Source organism: Cherax quadricarinatus, chromosome 24 (genome assembly GCF_038502225.1).
Source record: "Cherax quadricarinatus isolate ZL_2023a chromosome 24, ASM3850222v1, whole genome shotgun sequence".
NCBI lineage: Eukaryota > Metazoa > Arthropoda > Malacostraca > Decapoda > Parastacidae > Cherax > Cherax quadricarinatus.
Window position 1 is genome coordinate 34,446,611 of NC_091315.1, and position 14,387 is coordinate 34,460,997.

Sequence of the window (14,387 nt, forward strand, 5' to 3'; positions counted from 1 at the left end):
GGGGTTGGAGGAGGTCATGTGGGGTGATAGACCATCGGCGTGTGTCCTGCGAGGGCAGGGGCGCCGGCGCATTGCAATGGAAATGGTGGGTTTGAGAGTTCTTGAGGACATCGAGGGGTATAGGGAGGGACAAGATTTGGTGACGACGGAGGGGATGGGAGGGTATGTTGATGCTTGGCTTAGTGCACATATGAGGAGTGTGGGTGTGAGAGAGGGGGCTTTAAGAGAGACAGGGGTATGGGTGCGGAGTGTGCTGGACAGGGACGACAGGGAACAGTTACAGGGGCCTATTGTGGAGGAAGAGGTGTGGACGGCTTTAATGAGTATGAGCAGGGGTAAGGCACCGGGGATAGATGGGCTGCCTGCGGAGTTTTACATACAGCATTGGGGAGTATTAAAAGATTTTTTGGTGCAATTATTTAATATAAAAGTGAGGGGTGCGTTGGGACCTTTGCAGGCAACAGCACTAGTAGTTTTGGTGCCAAAGGGTGAAAGTCAGTGCACAGTGAGAGATTACCGGATGATATCACTCGTGCGTGCAGACTACAAACTTTTTGCAAAAATTTTGGGAAATCGTATAAAAAAGGTCATTGGAAAGGTAATAGTGAGGGGTCAATATGGGATTCCGGGGAGATCAATGTATGAGGGGCATGGGGTTATTAGAAGGTTTATTGAGGGTCCGCAAGAGGGGGAACGAGGGGTATTGGCGTTGGATTGGAGAACGGCATATGACAGTGTCGAGAGGGAGGCTCTGTGGAGAATCATGGAGTGGCAGGGGTTCGGGGAGGACATTGTGAATTGGGCACGTACTTTATATCGGGGAGCTGGGATGTGTGTACAGATAAATGGGAGGGTGGGGTTGCATGTGAAAATGGGCAGGGGATTGAGGCAAGGTTACCCGTTGTCACAAATATTATTTGCATGTTTACAGAATCCGTTTTATAGGGCAGTGGAAAGGTGCATACAGGAGGGGGTAAGGGAGGACATACGAGGTGGGAGTCCCAGTATCATAGGTTACGTTGATGATACAACTGTCCTAGTGAGTGGGAGGGAGGGATTGGAGGGTCTGGAGAGAGTTATAGATGTTTTTGGGATGGCAACAGGTATGGCAGTGAATGTGCATAAATCAAAGCTCATGAGATTAGGTGAATGGGATGGGCAGGAGGGCGGAGGTGGGGGGGTGAGGTGGAGTGTCGTGGACCAGGTGAAAATTTGTGGAGTTGTGTATATGGGTAATGCTCAGATGGCGAGGGAGAATAATTCAAAGGGTGTGGTAGATAGGGTATTGGGAAGATTGTCAGGATTGAGGCCCACACATCTTACGCTACACCAGAGGGTCATTGTGGTCAATGTGCTTTTGTACAGTAAAATATGGCATGTGGCAGCTTTGTACCCTTTGGTGAATGGGGATGTCCGGAGATTGTTGAGCAGAGTTTTCCGTTTTATCTGGGGTTCGGGATGCGATTGGTTGAAAAGGGAGGTGGTAACACTTCCGGTGGCCTTGGGAGGGCTGGGGTTAATTCATTTGGAAAGAAGGTTGAAGTGTGTATATGTGAAACATGGGTTGCTAAGGGCTCGGGGGGAAGGGAGTGGAGGGTTGGGGATGTTGCAGGGAGATCTTCGGAGATGGTGGAAGGGACAAGATTTGAGAGATGGTGAGGAGTTGTTGCGTCTATTGATGATGGTCAGAGAGCCGAGAAACATGCGGGTAGGGTCCATGGAGAGGAAGTTATGGCCTAGGGTGGTAGTGGCAACGGAAGGAGTGTACCCGATGTACGCATGGGAAGACATTTGGGGTCGATTAAAAGGGTTACGCATCCGGCCACGCATGAGGGAGGTAATGTATAGGTTTCTTCACGGAATATTGCCGTCTGGGGTTGTTTTACGAAATAGGCGAATAAGGGAGGGTAGGAAGTGTCAGGTTTGTGGGGTAGATGAATCAGCTTTTCATGTAGTTTATTTTTGTGAAAGCCTAGGGATTGTGCGGGAATGGTTAGGGAAAGTAATCCGGTATGTGGGGGGGAAAGGGTTGTCGGTTTTGAGAGCGCTCAGTTTAGATGTAGGTGGGGTTGGGGTAAAGGTTCAAAGGGCAGTGGCTTACTTAATGGTTGATTTTGTGTATATATCATGGGCAATGAGAGACAAAGGGGCGGAGGAACGTAGGATGGCCATAGCAGCATCCTTTTATAGAACAAAGTGTCGCAACAGGGAAATATATGGTAGGAGGTGGGAGAGGGATTTCTCGGAGGGCTACAGGGACTTTCTTTTGAGGGATTTATGGTCTTTATAAGTGGTCAGGGGAATGAACGGGCTGGCCTTCCCAGGGGGGGGTGTGTGTTGCAGAGGTCGATGGTGTGTGTGTGGCATTGTGTGAGGAAAGGATGTTGAGGTGATATCAATGTTGGTGTTATTATGAACACCGATGATTATAATTTATCTAAGGATTCCTTCATGTTTTGTAAGGATGTACATAAGCATGTTAGTATATAAGCATATTTTAACCTGTAATTATACATGTCTACCTATATATGAGCAATGTAACTTGTCATAATAATGAGGTTTCATACCTGTTTTTTAACTAGTGGAACGTTTTGGTATTGTATATAATGTAAGATCTTGCCTGGGGTGTTTTTGCTTATATATTGTTACAGATGTTTTTTCACATTTTCATTATATATGTTCAAGTGAATGAGTTTTTGATTTTGTGTATAGCCAGGTGAAACTGGTCAGTTTTTTTTACTTGGGGGGGGGGTAGGAGTTTAAGTAATCTCTGCAATAGCAGGTCATGTGATACACATGTCATATTATTTTAGATGTCTAATGTTGTCCATTCTCTGTAGGATGTGATGTATAGATTATCTCCGACAGTGTAAATAATCTGTCTGCAGGAGGGAATAATGTGTAAATTTATTTATTATTGTGGTAGGTTTATGTGTGTAGCGTGTTTTTAGGGTGATATATTATAAGACGCTAATTACCATCAATGACTGTTGGTGGTTATGAGTGGTGACGGCAGACACAGTTACTAGGCATGTGGGGGGGGGGGGTTGAAGTGTCAGCGGTAGTGTCTCAAACCCACCACCGTGCACGATATTAATTATTACCATAGGGTATATGAAGGTAGGGTGGATTGTGTTCTATGGTGGATGTGAGCCATCAGGTTCAGACATTCCTTGTATTATAGTGTCAGCCGTTTAGCTGGCTGGATTGTGTTTATATATATTGTCATTGAAGTTTTTAATGCTTTTACAAATGTATAAGTATAAGAGATTTGTCACTGTGTATCTAAGGTGAAAGTGGCACTTTTCATGGAGGGGGGGGGAGTGTAAGCATTACTGGGTAGGTTCTATCGCTTTTTTATATGACCACCTTTTCATGTGAAGCACAGTACGTACAAGCGGTGTTTGATTTGAGTGCAGCAGCCAGTTCTGTCATTATATATGTGCTTCTTCATTATTATTATAATCAAGGGGGAAGCGCTAAACCCGGAGGATTATACAGCGCCTGGGGGGGGGGGATGTGGAAGGCATTCAGGCTTAATTCGGGGAACTGGAGCACAGATCCAATTCCCTAAATCAAGAGCCCCTCACCAACATCAAGGAACCTTCCTTGAGGGGCTGTGCTTCTTCAGTACTGTGTAGTCACAGTTGATTATTGTTCACTGCCTGTATCTTGTTACATATTGATTATGTACCCATATATTGTACCTGAGTTTTAAATAAAATATAAAAAAAAAAACTCGATAAATTGATAATACAACTTGTGAGCGGCTTCAAACTTAGTGTATCATGGGATATTGGTCTAAATGACATAACCACAGAACGCCTCTTCAGTTTGGTTTTAAATTCTTAAAGCTGGTTTCTCTTGGTGGAAAATTTGAATTTGTGTTGGGCTGTGCATGTCCTAATTTGTCAATATTTATTAAACTGTTATATTAGTTGTTTCCATGTAATGATTTGTAAATGCTTCTTTCGCTGAAATCGTCAACGCTAATATTTTGTTGCATTACAAACTTGAGCTGCACTCTGCACTATGCCTTTCGAGTGCACTGAGATACAGGGAACTGCTGTGATGTAACACGGGGATACCTTTTTCGGATCGTGCAGAGATCGAAATATATCTAGCTGACGAGCTAATTATTAGTATATAAAAAAATTACACTATACGGCATCAGTGACCTGGATGTTGTAATGCCAGGCATCACACCAGTCAGGGTATGAAGAGAACTTAAGCTGCAGCCATCGTATATTTTTTCTTTTGTTTCCACATTTTGTTGTACCTCAGCTCATGTTAAAGCCTAACCCTTTCTAAGATATACTATACCTCTCTTTCCCAGGATGCCGCACTCAAAATTCTACTAACACGTATACGTACTTGTTTACTGCTAGTGAACAGGGGCAGCAGGTGTACAGAGACGACCACAAGTCTCGAGAAGTGAACCCCAGATTGTTTCGGGTGAGAGCCGAAACTCTACCACTTAGATAGTGTGGTCATAATGTAAACTAAACTTTGTGTTGCAGGTATCGTAGGTGACTGGAAGAACCACTTCACACCAGAACTGGAGCAGGAAATGAACCAGTGGATTGAGAAACATGCTTCTGAGATTGGCATTACCTTCAAGTAAACTACTGACAACACACAGCACTATATGCCGACCTCTGCTCCACCAGCAACATTATTTCCACACCTCTACACTACCAGCAGCACTGTCTCCACACCTCTGTACCACCAGCAGCACTGTCTCCGCACCTCTACACCACTAGCAACACTCTCGACACCTCTGCACCACCAGCAGCACTGTCTCCACACCTCTACACCACTAGCAACACTCTCCACACTGCTGCACCACCAGCAGCACTGTCTCCGCACCTCTACACCACTAGCAACACTCTCGACACCTCTGTACCACCAGCAGCACTGTCTCCGCACCTCTACACCACTAGCAACACTCTCGACACCGCTGCACCACCAGCAACACTCTCCACACCTCTGCACCACAAGCAGCACTGTCTCCACACCTCTACACCACTAGCAACACTCTCCACACTGCTGCACCACCAGCAGCACTGTCTCCACACCTCTACACCACTAGCAACACTCTCGACACCGCTGCACCACCAGCAACACTCTCCACACCTCTGCACCACCAGCAGTACTGTCTCCACACCTCTACACCACTAGCAACACTCTCCACACTGCTGCACCACCACAACACTCTCCACACCTCTGCACCAGCAGCAGCACTGTCTCCACACCTCTACACCACCAGCAACACTCCACACCTCTGCACTACCAGCAGCACTGTCTCCACACCTCTGCACCACCAGCAGCACTGTATCCACACCTCTACACCACCAGCAACACTCTCCACACCTCTGCACCACCAGCAGCACTGTCTAAACACCTCTGCACCACCAGCAGCACTGTCTCCACACCTCTGCACCACCAGCAGCACTGTCTCCACACCTCTGCACCACCAGCAGCACTGTCTCCACACCTCTGCACCACCAGCAGCACTGTCTCCACACCTCTGCACCACCAGCAGCACTGTCTCCACACCTCTGCACCAGCAGCAGCACTGTCTCCACACCTCTGCACCAGCAGTAGCACTGTCTCCACACCTCTGCACCACCAGCAGCACTGTCCCCACACCTCTACACCACCAGCAACACTCTCCACACCTCTGCATCACCAGCAGCACTGTCTCCACACCTCTACACCACCAGCAACACTCTCCACACCTCTGCACCACCACCAGCACTGTCTCCACATCTCTGCACCACCAGCAGCACTGTCTCCACACCTCTGCACCAGCAGCAGCACTGTCTCCACACCTCTGCACCACCAGCAGCACTGTCTCCACACCTCTGCACCACCAGCAGCACTGTCTCCACACCTCTACACCACCAACAACACTCTCCACACCTCTGCAACACCATCAGCTCTGTCTCCACACCTCTACACCCCCAACAACACTCTCCACACCTCTGCACCACCAGCAGCACTGTCTCCACACCTCTGCACCACCAGCAGCACTGTCTCCACACCTCGACACCACCAGCAACACTCTCCACACCTCTGCACCCCCAGCAGCACTGTCTCCCCACCGCTGCACCACCAGCAACAGCACTGCACATGTCATGTACCAAGAAACCATGAAAGAGTGAAAAGCATTGTAACTAACAAAAATAATGATATATGAGGATTTGTGCAAATTATTGCCACATCACAAGTTCTTTAGTTTGAAGACACTTGTAGTGCTTCGCCACTGGGTCAGTATCAACATTTTCTTCGGAAAAATGTATTTTTTCTGATGTTTAACTTAAGAATAGACACTTAAACTAAAAGCAAACATTTATTTTGCAGGTTATTTATATGCTAATTGCTGTATAGCCCTTGTGGCTTAGCGCTTCTTTTTGTTTATAATAATAATATATGCTAATTATAGCAGTAAAACTAACGCAGCTGCCTAGTCTAGCCTTTCTGAAATTTACGTATATTTAAAATAAGTCTATTTACCTGATATAAGAATTTGCATAACTAATCTTGTGTTGTTTTCTTGGGTTGTCGATTTTTTGGTTGATCCAAATAACTGTTTAGTATTAAATTTTTGCATGATAAGTGATAAATAAAATTATAAAATTACACAGTCCTTTAAATCCCAGTGAAAAACCTATTGATCGAAGGAATTGGATTGAACCTGATTACCTCACGTTCCCCAGACGTCATATTACCCTTTACTGGTTTAGGTCTTCCTCGTTGAATAAAACAGTAATTCAGTATCATTAAAACACTGTCCTGTAGCAGTGTTGGTCGTTGTAACGTCACAAGACCAGGTTCTCAGGTTCTCGCATCACCACACCAGGATTTGAAAAAATTTCTCTTTAGTCCAAACTTCACTAAGATAGCAATGTCAGTTATTTATTATTAATTACGTATCTTTATTAAGAGGCTTTGATTCTGTATACTACCTTGTGTGCACCAGGAGGTAATCAGGTGTCAAGACCAGACACTGAACGACAGTGTCAAGCCCAGACAATGAACAAGTGTCAAGCCCAAACATTGAACGACAGTGTCAAGCCCAGACATTGAACGACAGTGTCAAGACCAGACACTGAACGACAGTGTCAAGCCCAGGCATTGAACGACAGTGTCAAGCCCAGACAATGAACGACAGTGTCAAGCCCAGACATTGAACGACAGTGTCAAGCCCAGACAATGAACAAGTGTCAAGCCCAAACATTGAACGACAGTGTCAAGCCCAGACATTGAACGACAGTGTCAAGCCCAGACATTGAACGACAGTGTCAAGCCCAAACATTGAACGACAGTGTCAAGCCCAGACATTGAACGAGTGTCAAGCCCAGACATTGAACGACAGTGTCAAGCCCAGACATTGAACGACAGTGTCAAGCCCAGACAATGAACAAGTGTCAAGCCCAAACATTGAACGACAGTGTCAAGCCCAGACATTGAACGACAGTGACAAGACCAGACACTGAACGACAGTGTCAAGCCCAGACATTGAACGACAGTGTCAAGCCCAGACATCAAACGACAGTGTCAAGCCCAGACATTGAACGACAGTGTCAAGCCCAGACATTGAACGACAGTGTCAAGCCCAGACATTGAACGACAGTGTCAAGCCCAGACAATGAATAAGTGTCAGGTCCAGACACTGAACGACAGTGTCAGGCCCAGACATTGAACGATAGTGTCAAGCCCAGACATTGAACGACAGTGTAAAGTCCAGACATTGAACGACAGTGTCAAGCCCAGACACTGAACGACAGTGTCAATCCCAGACATTGAACGACAGTGTCAAGTCCAGACAGTGAACAACAGTGTCAAGCCCAGACAATGAACAAGTGTCAAGCCCAGACATTGAACGACAGTGTCAAGCCCAGACAATGAACAAGTGTCAAGCCCAGACATTGAACGACAGTGTCAAGCCCAGACAATGAACAAGTGTTAATCCCAGACATTGAACGACAGTGTCAAGTCCAGACATTGAACAACAGTGTCAAGCCCAGACAATGAACAAGTGTTAATCCCAGACATTGAACGACAGTGTCAAGCCCAGACATTGAACGACAGTGTCAGGTCCAGACATTGAACGACAGTGTCAAGCCCAGACATTGAACGACAGTGTCAAGCCCAGACATTGAACGACAGTGTCAAGCCCAGACAATGAACAAGTGTCAAGCCCAAACATTGAACGACAGTGTCAGGCCCAGACATTGAACGACAGTGCCAAAACCAGACACTGAACGACAGTGTCAAGCCCAGACATTGAACGACAGTGTCAAGCCCAGACATTGAACGATAGCGTCAAGCCCAGACATTGAACGACAGTGCCAAGACCTGACACTGAACGACAGTGTCAAGCCCAGACATTGAACGACAGTGTCAAGCCCAGACAATTAACAAGTGTCAAGCCCAGACATTGAACGATAGTGTCAAGCCCAGACATTGAACGATAGTGTCAAGCCCAGACATTGAACGACAATGTCAAGCCCAGACATTGAACAAGTGTCAATCCCAGACATTGAACGACAGTGTCAAGCCCAGATATTGAACGACAGTGTCAAGCCCAGACAATGAATAAGTGTCAGGTCCAGACACTGAACGACAGTGTCAGGCCCAGACATTGAACGACAGTGTCAAGCCCAGACATTGAACGATAGTGTCAAGCCCAGACATTGAACGACAGTGTCAAGTCCAGACATTAAACGACAGTGTCAAGCCCAGACACTGAACGACAGTGTCAATCCCAGACATTGAACGACAGTGTCAAGTCCAGACATTGAACAACAGTGTCAAGCCCAGACAATGAACAAGTATCAAGCCCAGACATTGAACGACAGTGTCAAGCCCAGACAATGAACAAGTGTTAATCCCAGACATTGAACGACAGTGTGAAGTCCAGACATTGAACAACAGTGTCAAGCCCAGACAATGAACAAGTGTTAATCCCAGACATTGAACGACAGTGTCAAGCCCAGACATTGAACGACAGTGTCAGGCCCAGACATTGAACGACAGTGTCAAGCCCAGACAATGAACAAGTGTCAAGCTCAAACATTGAACGACAGTGTAAAGCCCAGACATTGAACGACAGTGTCAAGACCAGACACTGAACGACAGTGTCAAGCCCAGACATTGAACTACAGTGTCAAGCCCAGACATTGAACGATAGCGTCAAGCCCAGACATTGAACGACAGTGCCAAGACCTGACACTGAACGACAGTGTCAAGCCCAGACATTGAACGACAGTGTCAAGCCCAGACATTGAACGACAGTGTCAAGCCCAGACATTGAACGACAGTGTCAAGCCCAGACAATTAACAAGTGACAAGCCCAGACATTGAACGATAGTGTCAAGCCCAGACATTGAACGACAGTGTCAAGCCCAGACATTGAACGACAATGTCAAGCCCAGACAATGAACAAGTGTCAATCCCAGACATTGAACTACAGTGTCAAGCCCAGACATTGAACGACAGTGTCAAGCCCAGACAATGAATAAGTGTCAAGCCCAGACACTGAACGACAGTGTCAGGCCCAGACATTGAACGACAGTGTCAAACCCAGACATTGAACGATAGTGTCAAGCCCAGACATTGAACGACAGTGTCAAGTCCAGACATTGAACGACAGTGTCAAGCCCAGACACTGAACGACAGTGTCAATCCCAGACATTGAACGACAGTGTCAAGCCCAGACATTGAACAACAGTGTCAAGCCCAGACAATGAACAAGTGTCAAGCCCAGACATTGAGAGACAGTGTCAAGCCCAGACAATGAACAAATGTTAATCCCAGACATTGAACGACAGTGTCAAGCCCAGACATTGAACGACAGTGTCAAGCCCAGACATTGAACGATAGTGTCAAGCCCAGACATTGAACGACAGTGTCAAGCCCAGACAATGAACAAGTGTCAAGCTCAGACATTGAACGACAGTGTCAAGCCCAGACACTGAACGACAGTGTCAGGCCCAGACATTGAACGACAGTGTCAAGCCCAGACACTGAACGACAGTGTCAGGCCCAGACATTGAACGACAGTGTCAAGCCCAGACATTGAACGACTGTGTCAAGCCCAGACATTGAACGATAATGTCAAGCCCAGACAATGAACAAGTGTCAAGCCCAGACACTGAACGACAATGTCAAGCCCAGACAATGAACAAGTGTCAAGCCCAGACAATGAACAAGTGTCAAGCCCAGACACTGAACGACAATGTCAAGCCCAGACAATGAACAAGTGTCAAGCCCAGACACTGAACGACAATGTCAGGCCCAGACAATGAACAAGTGTCAAGCCCAGACAATGAACAAGTGTCAAGCCCAGACACTGAACGACAATGTCAAGCCGAGACAATGAACAAGTGTCAAGCCCAGACACTGAACGACAATGTCAAGCCCAGACAATGAACAAGTGTCAAGCCCAGACACTGAACGACAATGTCAAGCCCAGACAATGAACAAGTGTCAAGCCCAGACAATGAACAAGTGTCAAGCGCAGACAATGAACAAGTGTCAAGCCCAGACAATGAACAAGTGTCAAGCCCAGACAATGAACAAGTGTCAAGCCCAGACAATGAACAAGTGTCAAGCCCAGACAATGAACAAGTGTCAAGCCCAGACAATGAACAAGTGTCAAGCCCAGACAGTGAACAAGTGTCAAGCCCAGACAATGAACAAGTGTCAAGCCCAGACAATGAACAAGTGTCAAGCCCAGACAATGAACAAGTGTCAAGCCCAGACAATGAACAAGTGTCAAGCCCAGACAATGAACAAGTGTCAAGCCCAGACAATGAACAAGTGTCAAGCCCAGACAATGAACAAGTGTCAAGCCCAGACAATGAACAAGTGTCAAGCCCAGACAATGAACAAGTGTCAAGCCCAGACAATGAACAAGTGTCAAGCCCAGACAATGAACAAGTGTCAAGCCCAGACAATGAACAAGTGTCAAGCCCAGACAATGAACAAGTGTCAAGCGCAGACAATGAACAAGTGTCAAGCCCAGACAATGAACAAGTGTCAAGCCCAGACAATGAACAAGTGTCAAGCCCAGACAATGAACAAGTGTCAAGCCCAGACAATGAACAAGTGTCAAGCCCAGACAATGAACAAGTGTCAAGCCCAGACAATGAACAAGTGTCAAGCCCAGACAATGAACAAGTGTCAAGCCCAGACAATGAACAAGTGTCAAGCCCAGACAATGAACAAGTGTCAAGCCCAGACAATGAACAAGTGTCAAGCCCAGACAATGAACAAGTGTCAAGACCATACAATGAACAAGCGTCAAGCCCAGACATTGAACAAGTGTCAAGCCCAGACAATGAACAAGTGTCAAGCCCAGACAATGAACAAGTGTCAAGCCCAGACAATGAACAAGTGTCAAGCGCAGACAATGAACAAGTGTCAAGCCCAGACAATGAACAAGTGTCAAGCCCAGACAATGAACAAGTGTCAAGCCCAGACAATGAACAAGTGTCAAGCCCAGACAATGAACAAGTGTCAAGCCCAGACAATGAACAAGTGTCAAGCCCAGACAATGAACAAGTGTCAAGCCCAGACAATGAACAAGTGTCAAGCCCAGACAATGAACAAGTGTCAAGCCCAGACAATGAACAAGTGTCAAGCCCAGACAATGAACAAGTGTCAAGCCCAGACAATGAACAAGTGTCAAGCCCAGACAATGAACAAGTGTCAAGCCCAGACAATGAACAAGTGTCAAGCCCAGACAATGAACGTAATCAACAACCTTTACACAAAGTTCCTCAATTATAAATACAATTATATAAGAGTAATGATTCACAATTTAGGTCATTATAGTTTTATTATATTTATGAAGGACCTGCAAAAGGTAACCTGGAGTTTACCTGGAGAGAGTTTCGGGGGTCAACGCCCCCGCGGCCCGGTCTGTGACCAGGCCTCCTGGTGGATCAGCGCCTGATCAACCAGGCTGTTGCTGCTGGCTGCACGCAAACCAACGTACGAGCCACAGCCCGGCTGATCAGGAACTGACTTTAGGTGCTTGTAATGTTAATTATCTAAAATCTCTGTTACAATAATTATTGTAGCGGCAATGAAGTTGTGATAATGATAATAACAGGTGATTAAAAAACACTAATGATTATAATCATAACCATGATTTTTAAAGGGGTGGACCGGTAAGCCAGAGGAAGGCCTCGATCAGATGACCGAAAGCTCCAGCTGTGGGTCATCATATGACTAAGACCCGCGTCAGGAAACACTTGTCCTGTTTCCTGACGAACATTATACCTACCTACCTACTACTAGGTATTTTGGGTACCTTCAAATATTTGTTGGAGGGATAAGAGTGGATGTGAGTGGGCCTTAGACATGCCTAGCACGGGCCAGTAGACCTACTGCAATATTCCTTCATTCTTGCTTAAGCAATTACGCTAAAGGAAAGATCTGTGTCATGAGACGCAAGTCTTGGCTCCCGACGAACGAACTTTACTGTAGTGTCATGATATTCCCTGACAGATTCAACAACAAAACATGTCATGGTCTGTAGGTACATTAGTGTAAAATACTGTACAAAATATTTAAGTGGAAAATACATTAGTAACTTCATCACTAACTAAATTTTAAACATAGATCTGTAAATTTGTGAAAAATACAGCATTCTCAACGTCACTAATTTTGTGATTACTTTTCATGTCATATACATGAAAATTACCATTAATTACCCTTAAAGATAATATTAGTGTTGGCAGTATTATTTTCGATCCAGTGATTCATCTGTTTCTCCAACTCTGGTGAGAAGTGGTTCTTCCAGTCCCCTATTACGCCTGAAAATTAACATATAATTTACAAACCAAAAAATGGAGCTTGAATATAATTAATATAATTACATTTTTAATCATCTTTCATTCTATATGGTCTTAACGAACGAATTAAAAGCAAAAATTGGGGTTTCACTGTACTCTCCTCTCACCCAACATTAAGATGACAAATATTTTGAGGTACAGTGGACCCCCGCCTTACGATATTAATCCGTTCCTGTGCGGGTAATATTATACACTGATCATATAACTGCATGGCACAATCATGCATACAGGAAAACAGGACAATATATTTATTTTTATAAATAAATTTCAGTACATTATATATCATGTACCTTTTCTAAAGAACCCTTCATTCTTCTCGGCATCACTTTTAAAAGCCTTTCCTTCGAATTCCACTAAACGAGACTTCATTGAAGAGAACGATGTGTGTTCAACGACCTGAAAGGAAGCAAAAGGTTAATATACAGAATATATATGTATATGTACTCGCCTATTTGTGGTTACAGGGGTCCTGACTCAGCTCCTGGCCCGGCCTCTTCACTGATTGCTACTAGGTCCTCTCTCTCCCTGCTCTATGAGTTTTATCATACCTCGTCTTAAAGCTATGTATGGTTCCTGCCTCCACTACATTACTTGCTAGACTATTCCACATCCTGACAACTCTGTGACTGAAGAAATACTTATTAACATTCCTTTGACTAACCTGAGTCTTCAACTTCCAATTGCGACCCCTTGTTTCTGTGTCCCATCTCTGTAACATCCTGTCTCTGCCCACCTTATCTATTCCTCGCAGTATTCTGTATGTCGTTATCATGTCTCCCCTGATCCTCCTGTCCTGCAGTGTCGTCAGGTCGATTTCCCTTAACCTTTCTTCGTAGGACATTCCCCTTAGCTCTGGAACTATCCTTGTTGCAAACATTTGCACTTTCTCTAATTTCTTAACGTTCTTGACCAGGTGTGGGTTCCAAATTGGTGCTGCATACTCCAGTATGGGCCTGACGTACATGGTGTACAGTGTCTTGAACGATTCCTTACTGAGGTATCGGAACGCTATGAGAGGACAAGTGCAAACACTTCGGACACGAAGTGGTTAGTACTAACACCCTCCAAACCTTTACCATCCAGGATCATATCCAGACTGAAGATTACGAAAAGGACATTTGTACATAAATTCACTACGAATCGTGCTACAGCAAGTAATTTTTTAGAAAGGACTGAATTTTAATGACTTCTTGCTAATTGACCAGTTTTACCGATATATATATATATATATATATATATATATATATATATATATATATATATATATATATATATATATATATATATATATATATATATATACATACATATATATATATATATATATATATATATATATATATATATATATATATATATATATATATACAAGGAATTCGCGAGAGCAGGCGAAATATACACAAACACTGATCTCTGGCTGAAGGAGACTCGAACCTACGAACCTTAGGACAAGGTACGCAGTGCTTTACCAATCTACCCACACTGGACAATACCTTGGCGTGTAGCTTGCGCTAC

At 45.0% G+C, this 14,387-nt stretch overlaps 2 protein-coding genes across 3 annotated transcripts in view; one reads left to right on the top strand and one right to left on the bottom strand.

The window, feature by feature from the left end:
- The window catches only part of LOC128690912 (sulfotransferase 1A1), a 30,504-nt gene extending 24,577 nt beyond the window's left edge, over window positions 1-5,927 (top strand). The window contains exon 8 of one of the 2 annotated variants that reach the window (XM_070088325.1): window positions 4,521-5,927. In XM_070088325.1, the coding sequence (XP_069944426.1) occupies window positions 4,521-4,624 (104 nt within the window). In that variant the 3' untranslated portion in view covers window positions 4,625-5,927. The remainder of the gene's footprint in view (window positions 1-4,520) is intronic. The other variant, XM_070088324.1, reaches the window with a different exon arrangement.
- Window positions 5,928-12,233: 6,306 nt separating this feature from the next.
- The window catches only part of LOC128690761 (sulfotransferase 1C4), a 30,776-nt gene continuing 28,622 nt past the window's right edge, over window positions 12,234-14,387 (bottom strand). Inside the window, exons 7-8 of the mRNA XM_070088326.1 lie at window positions 13,163-13,268; window positions 12,234-12,833 (exon numbers count right to left, since the gene is read on the bottom strand). Coding sequence (XP_069944427.1) covers window positions 12,724-12,833; window positions 13,163-13,268 — 216 coding nt within the window. The 3' untranslated portion in view covers window positions 12,234-12,723. The remainder of the gene's footprint in view (window positions 12,834-13,162; window positions 13,269-14,387) is intronic.